Genomic DNA, 19786 nt, shown 5'->3' on the forward strand with positions numbered 1-19786 from the left:
TTCGAAGTGTGGATCCGCGCACACTCTAAACAAAGGCTAATGCCTGAATATTGCAAACAACCCACGCGCTTTGGAGGAGGAACTACAAACACGAGTAAAAGGTGTTTTTAAAAAAAACATGGCAGATATGCGCGACCGACGGTGAGAGGTTTAGATAAAGGTTTGAGTGACTAATCAAAGTTTAACCTGGTAGCAAAATATTAATTTATTTTTATCCGTGCTATATTTCATCAGCAACAAAAATGTGGACTTTTCTAAAGATTCGTTTGGCCCTTAACTTTTACCGGTAGGCTAATTCATTATGGCCATCATTATGCATTAATATGAGGAGAGTTCTCTGCATGAAAGACCCGCAACTGCAGATCAAAGTGCTTCTGCATTTCTCTCCGATACGATAGGGAATGAAATGTGGAGGATTTTATCTTTGACAAGATGATTGACAGGTCTTCGCGACGGGATGCGTGTAACTTAACTAAGCGACAGAGTAACCGTTAAAGACGCAATTGTATGACGTGATAGTCCCAAAGCTTGTCTAGCTTCTGCTACACACTTAAAAGTATGCACTTTTTCTTCACAAAAAGAGTACATACTTTCAGGGCGTAGTATAAGTAGGCGAATTGAGACGCAGTAATCTCATTAATATTCATAAACAAGTCGTTGCGCCTAATTACAAACGTATGCCTTTTTCAGCAAATCCATTACGCTTATGACCAGACCACGCGTCACTATTCACGAGCGAGAAATCGTAATTTTGAACTCCGTTGACCAATCACGGGAGACGTCTGACGTCCTGTATCCTAGGAGATTTTTCCCCTTTGCCTTTAATGCCTTGGCCTCTGATGCTCTGCGCGCGCTCCTGCGCAAATCTGTGCCGGTTGCCTGGTCAACCAAATGCGCGTGCCCCTGCAAGCTGATGTCGGGGGCGCGCAGTTGGAGGACTTAGTGGAGCAGCTCGGCCAAAAAAAAAAAAAAATGAATTAGACACGAAGCCTGGAACAAATTATGATTCTGGGTTTGATTTATTTTGCCCGTTCTGTGTAAATACAGATTATAATGTATTATTTTAACCAAGTAAATGACTTTGGAGAGCTGTTTACACAAACTCGGCCGCACTGAGGATGAAGAATATGATATCGAGGACCTGCTGTCACTTCTCGTATGAACGCTGAAATATATTTGAAGAGGAATTACACTTTTTGCATCTCTTTTTTGGCGTTTTAAGTTTATAGGACTGATATTAATTGCAGTTTGGTCATGTTGTAGCAGTAGCTTTGGGTGCCTTTTTGCACAATTGATAAAATATAATATTTATTTTAGAATTGTAACACTCATTGCCTGTACAAGAACGAGTGGGTCTTCGGGATTTTACTATCTGTTAGAAATCGTGGGTTGAATTTATTGGACCCGAAGAGTTGGATTATAGCCTACTGACGCCTTAAACATGTATGCAGGACGAAAAAGAAGAAAACCAGTGCAAAGAGCGTAAGTGATACAAATAAATGTGTGTGTGTGTGTGTGTGTGTGTGTTTGTGTGTAGGCGTAGTGAACACTGTGGTCCATAATTAGATCATACAAACAAATAATTAGTGTCATACAATTTTCATTGAAAATTGCTGTTGTTGAAGTTTTTGTTGGTCTTTCTGACTCAAAAAAACTCAACAGTAACGTTGGCTATAGTAAAATATACGTCTGACCCACATCGCATGTGTAATCTTCTCTCTAGGCCCATCTGTCTAAAGTAAATATTTATATTTACAGTTATTATTCTATTTAAGGTCATCAACGCATCACTGGTATGAGTTTTACAACCCAGTGCTGCGATATTTGTTTTAATGTACAGTAGCCTGCTATGTCCGTAATGATATAGTTTTCATGCACTCTTGCTCATTTAGTCAACTTATATACGTGTTTTTTCCTTTTCGTTTTCAATTTTTGATAAAATGAAACTATCAGGTAGACCTACAAAAAATAGAAATACATTACATTTCGTGAAATTAAATTAAGTTAAACCCCAAATTATGTTGTGAACATTGCTGCACGCAAATATTTTATTATAATGCACTGTATATGTTATATATTTTATATAATGCAGTATGTTGTATTTGTTATTTTATCTTGCATAATATTTTATTAAAATTATTATTGTTTATTTTATTGTGTATTGGAATTTTGCGTATAAATATAGGCCACATAAATAAAGTCACATTTTTATTAGAACATGATTTTTTTGAAAAAGATTGTTTACTAGATTTAACCTAGAATGTATATTGCTAACAATTATATTTACTGGTAAATATTTCTTTTAATAATTGTAATAAAACACCTTAATTAGCCAATATATAATTCTGCCACCTTTTATTGAGTTTAAAATCACTTCATTGCTGAAGTGTAAACCAAATAGATATCATAATCTTATATTACATTTTGCATACCGTTCTTATTTTATACTCTTAAATAATAGATTCACAAATTATAGCTATTTGTTTAATATTTTAAAAATATTTAAAAAATATTTTGTTTATTTTTAAGATTTCAATTAGCCAATCACTTTAGTGTCTGCATTGATTGTTTCCTTACAATTTCCCCTTTTTGAATTCATATATCTTTAAAATGATCTATTGACGTCTTGTGTTTATTATGATACATTTTGATTAGAATGAAATCTATAATGTAAATCATATTTAGAGTAACAGGCAAATTATGTTTTATAACAGCCCGTTGTGTGTGGTTCAGGTAAACCATACGAAGATGGCAATATCTAAAATATTTGGACAGTCTTTGGTCACCGTGAGGAAAACAGCTTATAAATCATACAGAATTATTATTTTTTTAAATGTAAAAATGCAGAAAGTTTTCTGTGATGGGTAGGTTTAGGGTTACTGGATAGAATATACAGTTTGTACAGTATACAAATCATTATGTCTGTAAATTCCTCATAAAACATGGAAACCCAACGTGTGTGTGTGTGTGTGTGTGGCTTTTACGTTGGGGTGGTGGTGACCCAATTCGTGATTATTCGTACAAACTAAGATACACACACATTTCCTTAAAATCAAACACCGAGAACAGCACAGACCCAACAATAGAGTAGGAAAGTTGACAATTGAGTCAATTTAGTAAAAACAGCTTGTGGGACACTCTGAATGTGGCTTCAGTATTTTCATGTTGTCCGTGATTTTGTCCAAACAGACCGGGTCATGAAAAACGCTGTTGCATGTGATTTTAAGAGTTGGTTCTCGTGCTCTCGTACTCAGGGTGAAGCAGCCCCCAACTGAAGGGGGGAAGTCTAACCCGTCCAAACGCCATCGAGACCGGCTAAACTCCGAGTTGGACCGGCTGGCCAGTCTCCTTCCGTTTCCCGAGGAGGTCACGAGCAGCCTGGACAAACTCTCCATCCTGCGTCTGAGTGTCAGTTACCTGCGTGCTAAGAACTTCTTCTCTGGTGAGTTCACGTGGAGCTTGATGACTTTGTGTGTTTATTGGACGAGGTGTGGGTGGATGTGTGTAGCTGAGACTGACAGTGATTGTTGTAGCACTTTACAGGACAAATTTGTAGCACTTGACAGGATTGTGTGTAGCACCATAATAATACGGGGTCAGGCATAACAGTCTGCTGTTTAGACACAGTGGGAAAGATCATCATTTGAGTTAAGCTGAGGACAAATGAAAATAAAAACGACTTAAATGCCTTAATTAATTATAGACTGACACGTCATACACTTACTGAATACCTAAACAACTCAAATAGATAGATTGATAGACAGACAGGTGGACAGAGAGATAAATTAACAGATAGACTGGAAAACAGACAAACGGATAGATAGATAGATAATTAAATGAACATACAGATAGATAGATAGATAGATAGATAGATAGATAGATAGATAGATAGATAGATAGATAGATAGATAGATAGATAGATAGATAGATAGATAGATAGATAGACAGATAGATAGACAGACAGACAGACAGATAGATATAGAGAGATAGAGATAGATAGATAGATAGATAGATAGATAGATAGATAGATAGATAGATAGATAGATAGATAGATAGATAGATAGATAGATAGATAGATAGATAGACATACAGATATAGATAGACAGACAGAGATAGATAGATAGATAGATAGATAGATAGATAGATAGATAGATAGATAGATAGATAGATAGATAGATAGATAGATAGACAGACAGACAGACAGACAGACAGACAGACAGACTGACAGACAGACAGACAGACAGACAGACAGACAGACAGACAGACAGACAGACAGACAGACAGACAGACAGACAGATAGATAGATAGATAGATAGACAGACAGACAGACAGACAGACAGACAGACAGACAGGTATAGATATATTGATAGATAGATAGATAGATAGATAGATAGATAGATAGATAGATAGATAGATAGATAGATAGATAGACAGACAGACAGACAGACAGACAGACAGACAGACAGACAGACAGGTATAGATATATTGATAGATAGATAGATAGATAGATAGATAGATAGATAGATAGATAGATAGATAGATAGATAGATAGATAGATAGATAGATAGATAGATAGATAGATAGATAGATAGATAGATAGACAGAGAGACAGATATAGATAGATAGATAGATAGATAGATAGATAGATAGATAGATAGATAGATAGATAGATAGATAGATAGATAGACAGATATAGATAGATAGATAGATAGATAGATAGATAGATAGATAGATAGATAGATAGACAGAAAGACAGATATAGATATATTTATAGATAGATAGATAGATAGATAGATAGATAGATAGATAGATAGATAGATAGATAGATAGATAGATAGATAGATAGATAGATAGATAGATAGATAGATAGATAGATACTGTAGATAGATAGAAAAGTTAACCTTAAGAAAAATAAACAACAAATATGTAAATTAATAAATGAACAGATATATAGAGAGACAGGTGGGCTGAAAGATAAACGAACAAATACATAAACAAATTATTATATAGATTCATGAATAGATAGACACAAACAGACAGACAGAGTGAACAAATACATGAACAGGTCAACAAACAAGCAGATATTTAGGTAGTAAACATTGTCTTTTTTCCCCCCTAAATGTGTATTTCTGTTCGCATATTTACATACCTAAGCTGATTGGATTTGTTTTGTTATTCTGCTTGTTAGTGTCACGTCTGTGAAGCTCCGTCTCCCTCAGCAGTATCATTTGTTTGGTTTGGGGGTTTGAGCGTAGAAAAGCGCCAGCATCAGCACTTTAACCTTCGTTTTCTGTATTCACACACCAAGCTTTTGGCCGAAGCTGCTGTTGCCCGGTTTGTCCATCTTATGAAGGGAACGTCATAACAATACGTCAACATCGTGTGGGTTCTGCAGCTCAAGGATAACTCTTTCTTTCCGTTCAGACAACAAATGACAAACTCGGAGCAAATTTGCGTCTGTAATCGCAGTGTTATTATATGTCATTGTCTCTGTGACTCTGGAATGGAGCGTGGACGTGCTGCGCTGCACTGCGGGAACGGGCCTCCTCTGAGGCATGAATAATTAAACATAACGAGCTTAAAGAATTTATAAAATGGAGGGGTGTGTTTATTTAAGGAAGTGGGGTTTAAAATGGCTGTTCAGGTGAACGCGAACGCATGATTGAGTGATATAGCGTGTAGCTGCGCTTATGAATCATCTTCTGTTGGTGCTTTATAACAATGGCTGATTGTTCAATGATGCCACTGACAATTACAGTCGTTGCGACATCAATGACGAGGTTGTTGATGTTATTGCAAGGATAATTATTATATGAATTGTCATTCGATTTACTTTCAAGCATTATTATTGCTATCCAACAAGAGTTTGATGTCTCGAAGTAAACAGGCACTACATTATTTAATAAACATTACTGAAAACTGCTTAAGAGCTTTTTTATGTTCAAATATTTTCACATAAAAAACATTCATGGGTTGATTTCCAAGTGAAACAAATATAAGACTTGATTTTATTCATCAGAACTGATTGGATTGTGAAATAAAGTCTCTATATGACAGGAAGTTGGAAGGGAGGACTTGGTGATGTCATCAGAATAAGGAAAGTTGTTTTAGAAGCGGAGCAAGTTCAATTTAAATGAAAAATTACAAAGAAAAAATACTTTATTTTATTTTTAGGATGTTGTGTTCTGTCATAAAAAAATTCCCGCCATTTTGAATTGTTCGAACTCGTCCTACACTCTTCGGGCCCTAATTTAACGATCTAAGCGCGTGGTCTAAAGCGCATGGCGCAAGTGCACTTAGGGCGAGTCCGAGCCTACGTTCCAGTCCAAAATTGTCATGCCCTTCACTCGATTACTTCCCTCCGTCTCGTTCACTCGGATGTACGTCATTGCGTTTTACAACTTGCGAGTGCCCACTACGGGCGGAAACTGCAATGGGCTGAATTGGAACGTCCTACCTAGGCCCTTGATCACTTGGAATCAGCTATGGAGTTGATTTATTATTTACAAGAATTTGTTTAATGCAGCATACAAATGTATATAGATGTGTTTGGGCTGTTTTAAATAAAAAATATATATAATTAATATATCATAGAGTTGTTTGTGGTGGTGGTGGTGATTAGACGAGATGTGCGGTGACGTCACAACAATCGTGTTGCATTATGGTATATGGAGATGCCTGAAGTGTACATGTGAAGTAGACTCTGTCCATATAAACTTCACAAAGTGGAACGCACTTCAAAATGGTGGCAGGGATTCCCCCGAGGGGAAGTGCTGAGGGAAGTTCACAAGTGCGTGTCTAAGGCCCGGTCCACACTACTGCGTTTTCGTTTAAAAACAGAGACCTTTTGCTACGTTTGCACCTCCTGTCAAGACTAAAACGGAAAAAACGAAGACCAAAAACGGAGAAGTTTAGAAACGCTGCAGCTCCGTTTTGCGTTTTGAATCTCCGGAGGGCGTTTTAGTGAAGACGGGACAAAACGGTGGACTTTAGAAACGATGACGAAGAGGCTCACGCTCGGCTCTATGATTGGGTGTCATCAGTCATGACGTATCCTTCCCTGATTCGTCAGCCACCCATCACATGTCAATCCGTTTCCTGTTTACACCGGCACGCGCATGCCCAGTGTTTGTGAATGGTCACGTGATCCGCGTTTTCAGGCGTTTTAATCAAGGGGGTAATCCATCAGCCGGAAGTTGAAGCCTCGCGGGAGCCGCCATTGTAGCAGACCATCACCTGCTGTTAGCATCCCATTGACTCCCATTCATTTTGGCGTCACTTTGACAGCGAATAACTTTACATCTGAGGCGTCCAAAGACTTCAATTGTCCATTATTCATTTCTAAAGAAACACGACAATGTATAAAATGTTCCATTACTTTGTATCTTACGTTATAGCCCCGTAGAAGCAGTTTTTTTTTAAAATAGGCTAAAGATTGCGTCATAACCACGGGACTTTCTGTCGCACAATAGAGACATTACCGTATAGACAGGAGGAGAAGCTCGCAGGCAATCTTTAACTGTCTATGAGGCAATCAGGAGGACATGGAGGCACAAAGTCAAGGTAGAAGCCCATACATAGAGAGTCTATAAAAGCAATGGGACAAAATATTTCAACAACGTTTTTGAGGAATTAGGTGATTCAGATTTGTCTTGGCACAGCTACTATAAGATTTTCAACTGTCAGACTGTCGTCACGCTCAGTTTGAGCCTGCGCAGTCGCTCAGAGATCAGACAGGAAGTGCAATAATCGGGCTTCAAGTCTTCTCCGTTGAAATCAATGGGGTCGCTCTGTCCATTTCTTTTACTGTCTATGGTTTTAATGTGGACGGAGATCAATTCTAATACGCAGCTAAAACGCTGGTGTGGACGGAGATCGTATTCGTTTTAATTCTCCGTTTTTAAACGAAAACGCAGTAGTGTGGACGGGGCCTAAAAGTGGACTGGAACGCAGCCCTAATGCACTTTTGCTAGTTTAATAACGGAAAAAAATGGTTGCACTCGCTAATGGTGGATGGTGGATTCGCTATTTACATGGTGGATTTTGCCAGCAGGAAAGCTGAACGCTTCTCCAGAGAGGAAACGGATCTGCTCGTTCGCGCAGGTTAAAACATCTACGGGACAAAGTGTACGCGCGTTGCGGACCTGCCTATAGGCACACATTACTAACGCGTTCTTTAAATAACAAAAAAAGTATTGCACCATTGACTTTAGACCAGGTTTCAGTTGATCAATGGCGCAGTCTATTTCAGTTGCCTCAAAATAGCAATGTGCCAACAATGCGCACAAATGGGCGCAAATGCATTTGCTATTTAAACAACGTGGCACAGGACGTGAAAATGATAACTGCGTCAGGCTATCACAAACTAGCAAAAAACACTTGCGGCACCATGCGCGGGGTGTATGATAGGGCCCTTCGTCTGATTTTCACCAAAATTGCCTCAGATCATCATCAGATCCCTCTAGCAAAAAGTTATAAAATGATTTTTGATAGACTAAACCAATCTTGTAGCTCTTCAATGAATTTGGCGAAGAACACGGAAAAATGCTTTGGCTTATATTAAATGACGATACTTGGTATCCGTCATTACAATCATGTACAATATCACTGAGAAATTGAACCTTTTTGTGAAATAGTCGGATAAATATGCTTAGCGACTGACTCTGGATCAGCGTAAACGCTTTCTGATGGCCTCATCTGGGAGGGAGGGAGTTTTGTATGACTGAATGTAGGTCAGTGTTTGCAGCACTTATAATGCCTCAGGAAGCTTTCTGTGTTATCGGAGAGACGGCGACTAAAACAAGACCCCAATTAGACTCGCTCATCTTCTTAGTGCACTTCTTAGTGTTGTTTTTTCTCTCTCTTTCAGTCTCTATTTATAGTCTTCAACTCGGGGTCATGGAGCCAGCTGTAACATTCCCCCTCTCTCTTCTATCCTTCAGAGAAACATAACATAATTTGTTATGCGTAAATAAAACATTATTTGTTATGAGTAAACAGACCAAATGCTATCTGACGTGTGAATATTACATTCAAGCTTTCTGTAAAATGCCTGTAAAAATTGGGAAATTAAGCTAGATTCTGGAGTTTACTATATATATCTTTAATTCTCTGGTTTTCTGTCTTCACGTGCTCTCAATTGGTTTTAGGAATAGTAATACTTCGGACAAATTAGCTTTGATTTTTTGTTATCTTGGGGAGTTTTCTGTTTGTTTGTTTTTAGTTTGTTTTGGTTTCCCACTAATGGATTTGAAATGTATGAAAATTATTATTATTATAAAAAAAAAAAATAATAATATACAAAAAGAAAATACTTCTGTGACCAACATTTGTCATTCTGCCAATAAATAAATAAATATTAAACAAATAAATAATACTTCTGCTGCCAACAATCATCATTCTGGGAATTAATGAATGAATACATACATACTTTTGTGGCCAACATTTATCATTCTGGTAATAAATGAATGAATGAATAAATAAAACTTCTGTGTCCATACTGTCCAACAATCATCATTCTAGGGGTAAATAAATAAATCATTCTGGCGATTTCAAAAATGAGTGAACATTTAAAAAAAAAGATTAGACTTAGAATGACCCATGAAAGCTTAATTCTAATGCCACATTGGGATTCCGATTTCCGCCTAGAAGATATTTTCCCCATTTTTTGTGATTATTTGTATAGCCAGGTTAACGCGGGGCAATCCTTAATCTTTGTATGCACGACGGATACCTAAGAATTAGGACTGAGAACCAGATGGCATCAGAGGAGCTCTTCATTTTGATCAACTTTAGCCACTGAAAAGTGCTTTTTTTTACCCTATCTCTCTGTTTATTTCTTTATCTCTCCTCATCCAAGGTTCTTAGCATTTTTGCCTGTTTTTTAATAATCCTATTTTTAATTCCAGAAGGATATCTGGGGAAAGAAATGTGACATACAATGGTAGGGTGTGATTTAGCTAGGATGTTACATCTCCAGTTTTGGTTCATTTGTGAATTAATTTAGCAAGCAAGGCTAGCGTAGGCCTACTGCAAAATATGCACATGAATCAAATGGGTTCACTCAGTTTGCACACTGTACAACTGCAAAAGTGGGTATGATTTTGGTCATTTTGAAGAGCATAAAAGACCCCCCAAAAAAATGCCTCTCCCTGGTCCGTCTCAGAAGGGCTGCATCATGGGAAGTCTGACTCATATGAAAGCACAGGAGATGAGCTAGCGAGACATTAATTACGCCATGATGGATAGTGGATTGTGAACTCCATCTTGGCAGGTCTCTACTGATTTATGGAAAGCTTATGGTTATGACATTTATTAAACAGGCAAATAAAAACACGTGAATTTATTCCCTCGTTTTATTGCCTCGTCGATGTCTTGCCAGCATTCATTAGTCAAGCACTGATTAGAATGATTCATTGTGTCATTAGACATTCCCAGAGAATCATATGCCTGCGGTTTGTTTAGTTCAATGCCGCAACAACAGTGTTGTGTTGTTTTAATATTTGGCTTAAAATACACTTAGATGTGAACAACGCTGTGATTGTAAGCGTATTAAAGGGATTATCACATTTATGTGTATGGTTTCGATTGCGGACATAGTTTTTCAGAGTTACTTATTTTTGGTTTAGATAGTTCTCATCATCCGAGATCAAGATATTGTAGTCCTAAACTCTTATGCCCATATGTCAAGGGAAAACGTATCACAATATATGTGTTTTATTGATTTTGTGGCATTTTTTGTTTACACAGTAGCTCGTTGTTGGGGTTGCATGGCCGAAATGTGTTTATCCTCAGTTGAGCTTGGCGATGAATATTGGCAGGCATTTAAAAACAAAATAATAATAACATTGGCAGGCATTTCTTCGTTTTGTTTCGTTTGAACACTGGCAGGCATTTCTTTTGTTTTATGTTTTTTGTTTTGTTTTGTTTTGTTTTGTTTTGTTTGAACACTGGCAGGCATTTCTTTGTTTTGTTTTGTTTGAACACTGGCAGGCATTTCTTTGTTTTGTTTTGTTTGAACACTGGCAGGCATTTCTTTGTTTTGTTTTGTTTTGTTTTGTTTAAACACTGGGAGGCATTTCTTTTGTTTTATGTTTGGTTTTTTGTTTTGTTTTGTTTTGTTTTGTTTTGTTTGAACACTGGGAGGCATTTCTTTTGTTTTATGTTTTGTTTTTTGTTTTGTTTTGTTTTGTTTGAAAACGAAGGCATTTCTTTGTTTTGTTTTGTTTGAACACTGGCAGGCATTTCTTTTGTTTTGTGTTTTGTTCTTTATTTTATTTGAACACTGGCAGGCATTTTTTTTGTTTTGTTTTGTTTTGTTTTGTTTTGTTTGAACACTGGCAGGCATTTCTTTTGTTTTGTGTTTTGTTTTGTTTGAACATTGTCAGGCATTTGTTTTTTGTTTTGTTTGAACGCTGGCTGGCATTTCTTTTGTTTTGTGTTTTGTTCTTTATTTTATTTGAACACTGGCAGGCATTTTTTTTGTTTTGTTTTGTTTTGTTTTGTTTTGTTTTGTTTGAACACTGGCAGGTATTTCTGTGATTTATATTATACTTTATATGCCAAGTTCATTAATTCATATTCTCTCATTAGGCACAGCAATATTAAATATAATAATATTTTTTATTATTTATTATTGTTACTATTATTATTATTTTATATCATTGAAGTGTATTGTAGTTAATATGAAATATTGTGACTAGTCTCACTGAATGACTAACGCTTCGCCCACTCTTTCTTAGTAAAGTAATCATCCGTAGTGAAAAGGGATGTTTTGGAGTAAGACAGAAATCCCTGCTAAGCGTAAACATTAGTCCAGTCTGGCCAGTGTATTAGCACAATTAGTAGCTTTACAAGATCTCTCCTCTAATCATCAGCCTCCTTGCCAAAACTGACCTCTGATCGCATTTTCCACAAAACGTCTTCTTCACTGAAAAAAATGATTCTGACCCCTTGTAAATGTTACATGTTTTTATCTGGTTAATTTCACTGATTTTAATGTGTTATTTAATCCTACTTATTTTTTATTATTAATTTTCAAATTCACTGCCCTTGTTTAAAACAAGCTAATTTTATTAAATTAAAAGTAATTAGAAAAAAAATATGTTTAATTTAAAATTGTGGCAACAGATTACAGGTAATATGATTAATTAAATTGAACACATTAGAATTGAGTAATAATTAATCAAAATAATTCCTTAAAAGTTAACCATTTTCAAACTGAGAGACTGATTGGTTGTCTGAGTAAAATGAGCCCGCCCCCTCGTCTCTATTACACTGCGATCCAGTTCAATACAAAATCCCTATGCATTTTAAACAAAAATATCTGATTAACAGACAGACGTCAAAGAAGAAGTAAGAAGTCTTTATTTTTATTGCCAACATTGAAGACACCTGATGTAAACAAGCAGAATCACTGAAGGAGAAAACCGTAATTTTGTGTTACCATTATGGAGATTAGTGTTTGTTTTAGTTGGCCTCTTGACCCTAAAAATCATATACTTTAGATTTTATTTGACTGCTGTACCTGAGTCAGCAACGACTTCTGAATCTCAGCAATGGTGACAAACTGATCAACTCTGATCATAAGTTCATTATGTATTCATGAAGCAATGCATGATGGGAGCTGTGAATGTCTTTTGATTGGTGCACCCAGAAAAACTGCAACATGCTTTATAATTGTCACTGTTGTTGAGATTCACAGGCTGATTCTTGAAAAAATTGAGTAAATTCAATTCAAAACAGTTTAGCTAATCTTATGAACATAATTAATCTGAAATTACTTATAAAATTTAAGTACAACCAATTTACAAAATATAAGTACACTCAACTTAAAAAATATATCTGGATTTAGATACATTTATTTCGTGCAACCCCTTGACATAATAAAATTAAGTAAATTCAACATAACATTTTTTTTCAGTGTGCAAAGATCTCTTCTTAACTAGTTGTCACTGCTTTTACAGCAGATTATGTCACACTTTACGCAAATACTGTTTCACTAACTTGAATACACAGGAAAATCCATAATATTATATAACTGTGACATCCGAACATCACTTGCAGCGACATTTTGTCGACCATGACAAAGATTGACCATGACAACCTGATTTTCAAAAAAGGAAAATCAGATGTTCCTAATTCATTTTAGTTTGGAACTGCAAATAAAACCAAATAAATAAGGCTGTAAATTGATTAAAAAAATACTAAAATGAAAATGTAATGCTGATTCATATAATTAATTAAAATTAAACACACGTGTATATATGTTTAATCGTAACTCATATATTATCATTTATTAATTTATATTTTGTATATATATATATATATATATATATATATATATATATAGCCTATATATATATGAAAATTTTTTAATTCATAAATGATGATAATATATGAGATACGATTAAACATATATACACGTGTGTTTAATTTTAATTAATTATATGATTCAGTATTACATTTTCATTTTTTAAATTGTTTTTTATATATATATATATATATATATATATATAATTAAATTAATAAATTATGATAATAAAACCATACAAATAATATAATAATTAACATAACAATGTTATTATTGTTGTTTATTTTTTATGATTTTTAAATTATATTGGATAGATAGATAGATAGATAGATAGATAGATAGATAGATAGATAGATAGATAGATAGATAGATAGATAGATAGATAGATAGATAGATAGATTTGTGTTATTATTATTTTTTTAATTTTAAGACAAATTTGTAATAATTTACATTAGCGTTTATAAGATCTCTTGCCATCATGCCCAAAGCTTTCTTTCTTTTTCTCTCATGAATTGACTGAATTGGCACACTTTTTCTTCTTTGTCCTTTTCTATTTCCCCCGTCGCTGGTTGCTAGGCGCCCCATTCATACAATAACAAGAATTTTCTCCGCAGTGAGAGACAATTAGACACTCTCTTCAGTTCAAGAAAGTGTGTCTGTTTCCTTTCACCGTGGTGGTCCGATCCGATGCCTTTTAGGAGAGTCTTTATCTTGGATTAGTGTTTGTGTATCAGGAAACGCTCTACTGTTCACCAAAACACACTTGCATTGACTCATTGGGGCTACTAAAAGGGTGAATTGCACAAAGAACCGCTAACAAAGCTGGCTTTTGTTCAGAGATGGTGGAGTTTAACCTCTCTTAGGACTCAGAATAGCCTAATTGACATCCTGGTGTTAAAAGGTTAGAGAGTTAAAAGATGAGAAGCTCCTTTGCCTTTAAATTGGATTTGATAGACTTAACTGAACTCAGTGACCAGAGTTCAGGCAGAAAGCATGATCTGTGCGAAAAAAAGATGGAGATATTTTGTATTTTAATTACATTAAATTTCTTGTCTATCTATCGATCTATCTATCTGTCTGTCTGTCTATTTGTCTGCCTATCTATCGTCTATCTATCATCTGTCTACCTCTCTCTCTTTCTGTCTGTCTGCCTATCTATCTGTCTATCTATCTATCTATCTATCTCTGTATGTCTGTCTGCCTATCTATCTGTCTATCTATCTATTATCTATCTATCTATCTCTGTATGTCTGTCTGCCTATCTATCTGTCTATCTATCTATTATCTATCTATCTATCTCTGTATGTCTGTCTGCCTATCTATCTGTCTATCTATCTATCATCTATCTATCTATCTCTGTATGTCTGTCTGCCTATCTATCGTCTATCATCTGTCTATCTACCTCTCTCTCTCTCTTTCTGTCTATCTGTCTGTCTATCTATCACCTGTCTATCTACCTCTCTGTCTGTCTGTCTATCTATGTCTGTCTGCCTATCTATCGTCTATCATCTATCTACCTCTCTAAATTCAATTCAATTCAATTCAATTCAAATAGCTTTATTGGCATGGTGAAAGAAATCTTTACATTGCCAAAGCACTCATAACACTATACAATACAAACAAATAAATAAATAATTATAAATAAAAATTAAAATAAATAAATAATAATAATAATATTAAAAATCTTCAATCTTCTAGTATCTATCTCAGTGTCTCTAGGCGTACAGTCGGTAGCTCTGTCCTGCCGGAGGCTCTTTCTTCGTGACAGGACCTCATATATCTGGCAGCCAGGTTTGAGCTCGCTGGGCTTTCTCCTAGCAGGAGTGGGAGTTTGTCCATATTAGATTTTTGGGGGAAGTCCTTCTGGTAGGTTGTGAAAAGGGGATAGAAAGTGTCTCTAATGTTTTTATATTTGGGGCAGGATGTCAAGAAGTGTAGTTCTGTTTCCATCTGATTCTCTGTGCAGTGAGGGCACAGTCGCTCTCTCTCTCTCTGTCTGTCTGTCTGTCTGTCTATCGTCTATCTATATATCTATCGTCTGTCTATCTATCTATCTATCATCTGTCTGCCTATCTATCTATCTATCATCTGTCTGCCTATCTATCTGTCTATCTATCTATTATATTTCTATCTATCAATTCAATTCAATTCAAATTGCTTTATTGGCATGACTGTACATATTACAATATTGCCAAAGCTTGTAACACATAGTATAATAATAAAGACATAAAGAATAATAAAGTATTATAACAACTTAAATTCAAATTTACAAATTAAATTAATTGCACAAATTAACAATGTAACAGGTTATAATTTCTGTGAACATTTGATACCACAGTGTTTTAACATATATATATACATACACACACATTACTGAGGGTCACTGTGGTGGACATTAGGGAAACACACTGAGGTCAGTCTCACACACATACACACATTTACCTGCTGTCTCTCAGGCTGTGGCACACACACACGTATCTGGCAGCCAGTGTTGCGGTCTGTCCCTCTCCTAGTAAGATCTTTATCTGTTCTACTTCAGTCATGGCTGTAAAGTTCTGTATTAAGTTATTAAGTTTGTTAAAGTAGAGGTCTCTGACTGAGCTGTATCTGTGACAGTGAAGGAGGAAGTCTATCTCTGTATGTCTGTCTGCCTATCTATCGTCTATTATCTGTCTATCTACCTCTCTCTCTCTCTTTCTGTCTATCTATCATCTGTCTATCTACCTCTCTTTCTGTCTGTCTGTCTGTCTGTCTATCTATCTATCTATCTATCTATCTATCTATATTTCATCTATCTATCTATCGTCTGTCTGTCTATCTATGTCTGTCTATCTATCTATCTATGTATCTATCTATCTATCTATCTATCTATCTATCTATCTATCTATCTATCTATCTATGTATCTATCATCTGTCTGCTTATCTATCTGTCTATCTATCTATTATCTATCTATCTATCTCTGTATGTCTGTCTATCTATCTATCTATCTATCTATCTATCTATCTATCTATCATCTGTCTGCCTATCTATCTGTCTATCTATCTATTATCTATCTATGTCTATCTATCTATTATCTAACTATCTATCTATCTATCTGTCTATCATCTGTCTGCCTATCTATCTGTCTATCTATCTATCTATCTATCTATTATCTATCTATCTATCTCTGTATGTCTGTCTATCTATCTATCTATCTATCATCTATCTATCTATCTATCTCTGTATGTCTGTCTATCTATCTATCTATCTATCCATCCATCTATCTATCTATCTATCTATCTATCATCTGTCTGCCTATCTATCTGTCTATCTATCTATTATCTATCTATATATCTCTGTATGTCTGTCTGTCTATTTATCGTCTGTCGATCGATCGTGCGTCTGTCTGTCTGTCTAGCTATCTATTATCTATCGTCTGTCTATCTATCTATATCTATCATCTGTCTGTCGTTCTATCTATCTGTCTGCCTATCAATCTATCTATTTGTCTGTATGTCACTGTTCTTTTTGTTTCTTCCTGATAATCTATCTTATCCATCCATCCATCCATATTTGTACACCTGTTTGACTTTCTCTCTCTCCCGCCTTGCTCATCTCGATGAGTTGTGAACGAGCCATGAACGAACGTTGCCAGATGAAAGTGTTTTGGTAGAACAACTCCAGAGCTAATCCACTTACATTCATGCCGAGATCCCTTTGAAAAAGCGAGAGAACAGGGGGAGGGCAAGACAGAATCGAAAGAGGGCCTGCAAAAACAGTCTGGCAGCCATGAACTTTTGAACCCCTGGCCAAACTAGGTGAGGTTGCTTCACATCAGGAAAAAAGAGAGAGCTGATGGAGTTTGGCTGAGAAAATGTGGGCGGGGCTCCGAGAGCTGCTTAGAGGAAAACTAAAGTTTTTGTTTCCAATCTGCACGTATGAGGTATGAGTATGAGGACATTTCGACCGCTAGTAAAGAAACTACTTCACATTAGAGCCAGAGGAGCTGTGTTTGTCTAATGGTCTGATATGTCAAAATCATTTTCACACTGGATGTCGTACATTGTGTTGTGTGTCACACGTATTTGTACCTTCAAGTATTTGATCGGACATTTTCTGTTCCTCCGAGGTGAAACTCTTTAGCCACTTTTCCACTGTCGAGCCAAAACGTTCTCTTTACTTATCCGTCCCATTCCGTGCCGAGATCCGGCCCAGCTGGTTTCATTTTCCACTGTGGGTCTGATAACGGCCACTCTTTGGGATGTAATACAAATGCATCAGTCATTGCCTTGGTAAAGCAAGAGTTTATGTGATGTAAATAGAGACCGCGTTAGAGCTCGTTCACACAGAACGCGTTTTTGCTTTGAAACGCGGGCAGTGGAATGTGAGTTTATATCAGGCAATTTTGAGTCAGAATTGCAAGATGTTAACTCGCAATTGTGAGGAAAAAGTCAGAATTGTGAGATAAAAAGTCGCTATTATCTTTTTATTCCAAGGTGGAACAAGCTTCCATTGTAATGGTGCTGTGCCGAACCAAGCTCAAGTGGAAAAATAACTGAAACCATCCCTTGGTATTCTTAGAACCTTTTGGCCCACTGGTGGAACAGCGGCTGTTGTGTTGTGTTGATTGAGAATCAAAAAGATGCATTTACTTAGCTGCGGAATGAGAAGCACTTTTCATATATTATATTTTTATGTAAACATTGTACCATCATGTGGATTATTTTGTTTATCATTCTAAATATATGATACTATAAGTACACTGTAAAAAATAAACCGTAATTTTTACGGTAAAAAAACGGCAACTGTGGTTGCCAGAACTTTACCGTCAAAAATACGGTAGCAACGTTATTGGTTTTTACAGACTTAACTTAAATTTTACAGTAATAAACCGTATTTTATTATCTGATATAATGTTAATTTCCCGTCCTATTGAAGTATTAATATTTGTTTTATACCATTGTAATCAGGGATGTAGTGGAGGCTAAACGCACCTAAACGCCGTTTACGCACCTCCCAATATTCGGAAATAGCGTTTACCCACCTCCAAAGTGCGTTTATCCACCTCTAAATTGCGTTTATCCACCTCTAAATTGCGTTTATCCACCTCTAAATAGCTATAAATTAAGCTTATCTCGTTTTAGTTTCATATTGTTAATTATTAGTTTCATAGGTTGTTAAACCTAAGACGAACTCTTTCATATTGCGCTGCATTACTGTCAGTGTTGTTGACTATTACTGACGGTTAGGTTGCGCTGTTGACGCTCGCGCAGCCTCTCGAGGAGAAATCTACACAAATGAGCGCACACACACACTCAGTTAACAACATACTGCCTATAAAAAATCTAAATGTGGAGTTTTTATATTTTTAACATATGTTAAGCAACCTTAATTATTTTTCCTGAACACCATCACGATTGAAAATGTGACATTGATTTCCTACAACAGTTCAATAAACAGTTAAAATTGAGTCACTTTTTAGATGCAATTGGCTGTTTTTGTTCTGTTTCAGCAGCGAAAATAGTTCCAAACAAAAATCACAGCAGAACCACGGCGCATCTCACAGGAACACTCTTGTTTTCATTACTGAATGATTCAGCATTTTGAACGAATCGATTGAGTCAAAGATTCAATGACCCATTCATAAACATCTGTCTCAATCTTGAATGAATCAGCCGTTTGAACAAATCGTTTGAATGAATGAATCAATGACTCACTCATTAAGACGGTCGCCTGCCGCCACCTACTGGCGGTTTCGTGTTATGTTTAAAAGTAGATCATTCTTTCCAACGTTTCTTATTTGTAAATTTAAATCAATTTCATAACATTATTTTATGCAATTGTAATTTTTCAGTGTAAATGATTTAATTTGATCAGCCCTATAGTGTCTTATTATTCGAAATAATTGAATTTATTTATCAAATTTAGGAATTTAAAATGAAAGATGAAGCATACATTTAATAATATTGGGGGAGGGGATGCCCTTTAAAGGTGCAAATATTACAATATGCCGATTTAAATATCAAAGCTAATTGAATACTGATGAGAATATTGTTTCAGAATAAATTAACACACAAAAAAAAAATCCGGACGAGAAACTTTTTTACTCGGACAAGTGAATGACAGATTTACTTGTCCAAAGGACAAGCTTATGAAAGGGCTTAATGTCGAGCCCTGCCTATAGCAATGTCATCAGGATACACATACACCGGTAGGGAGTGGCCCACCTTACCGGGTGACCACATCGTGGTCCACCAGAATTTATAGTTTACCCACCTCTGATTGTAATACACTGACAACCACCAATCTCAGCAGTGATGAGAGTAACAAATGTAATCATACAAGCTCATCACAAGCAGCTCTTCCACAAGAGAATTAATACTATTATAGAAGCTGCACAGTGTAATTCACACTAACACTAAACACCATCATGGTAACATGTTGAAATTTTTAAAAATGCAGTAAACATTAATTTAACAACATTAAATATAACA

The 19786-nt window shown here is 35.8% G+C and overlaps 1 protein-coding gene across 1 annotated transcript in view; it reads left to right on the plus strand.

The window, feature by feature from the left end:
* The first annotated feature begins 716 nt into the window (after positions 1–716).
* The window catches only part of ahr1b (aryl hydrocarbon receptor 1b), a 50051-nt gene continuing 30981 nt past the window's right edge, over positions 717–19786 (plus strand). The window contains exons 1-2 of the mRNA XM_056265868.1: positions 717–1482; positions 3255–3442. Coding sequence (XP_056121843.1) covers positions 1442–1482; positions 3255–3442 — 229 coding nt within the window. The 5' untranslated portion in view covers positions 717–1441. The remainder of the gene's footprint in view (positions 1483–3254; positions 3443–19786) is intronic.

Source organism: Rhinichthys klamathensis, unplaced genomic scaffold, assembly GCF_029890125.1.
Source record: "Rhinichthys klamathensis goyatoka isolate OS25496 unplaced genomic scaffold, OSU_Roscu_1.1 h1tg000241l_1, whole genome shotgun sequence".
Lineage (NCBI taxonomy): Eukaryota > Metazoa > Chordata > Actinopteri > Cypriniformes > Leuciscidae > Rhinichthys > Rhinichthys klamathensis.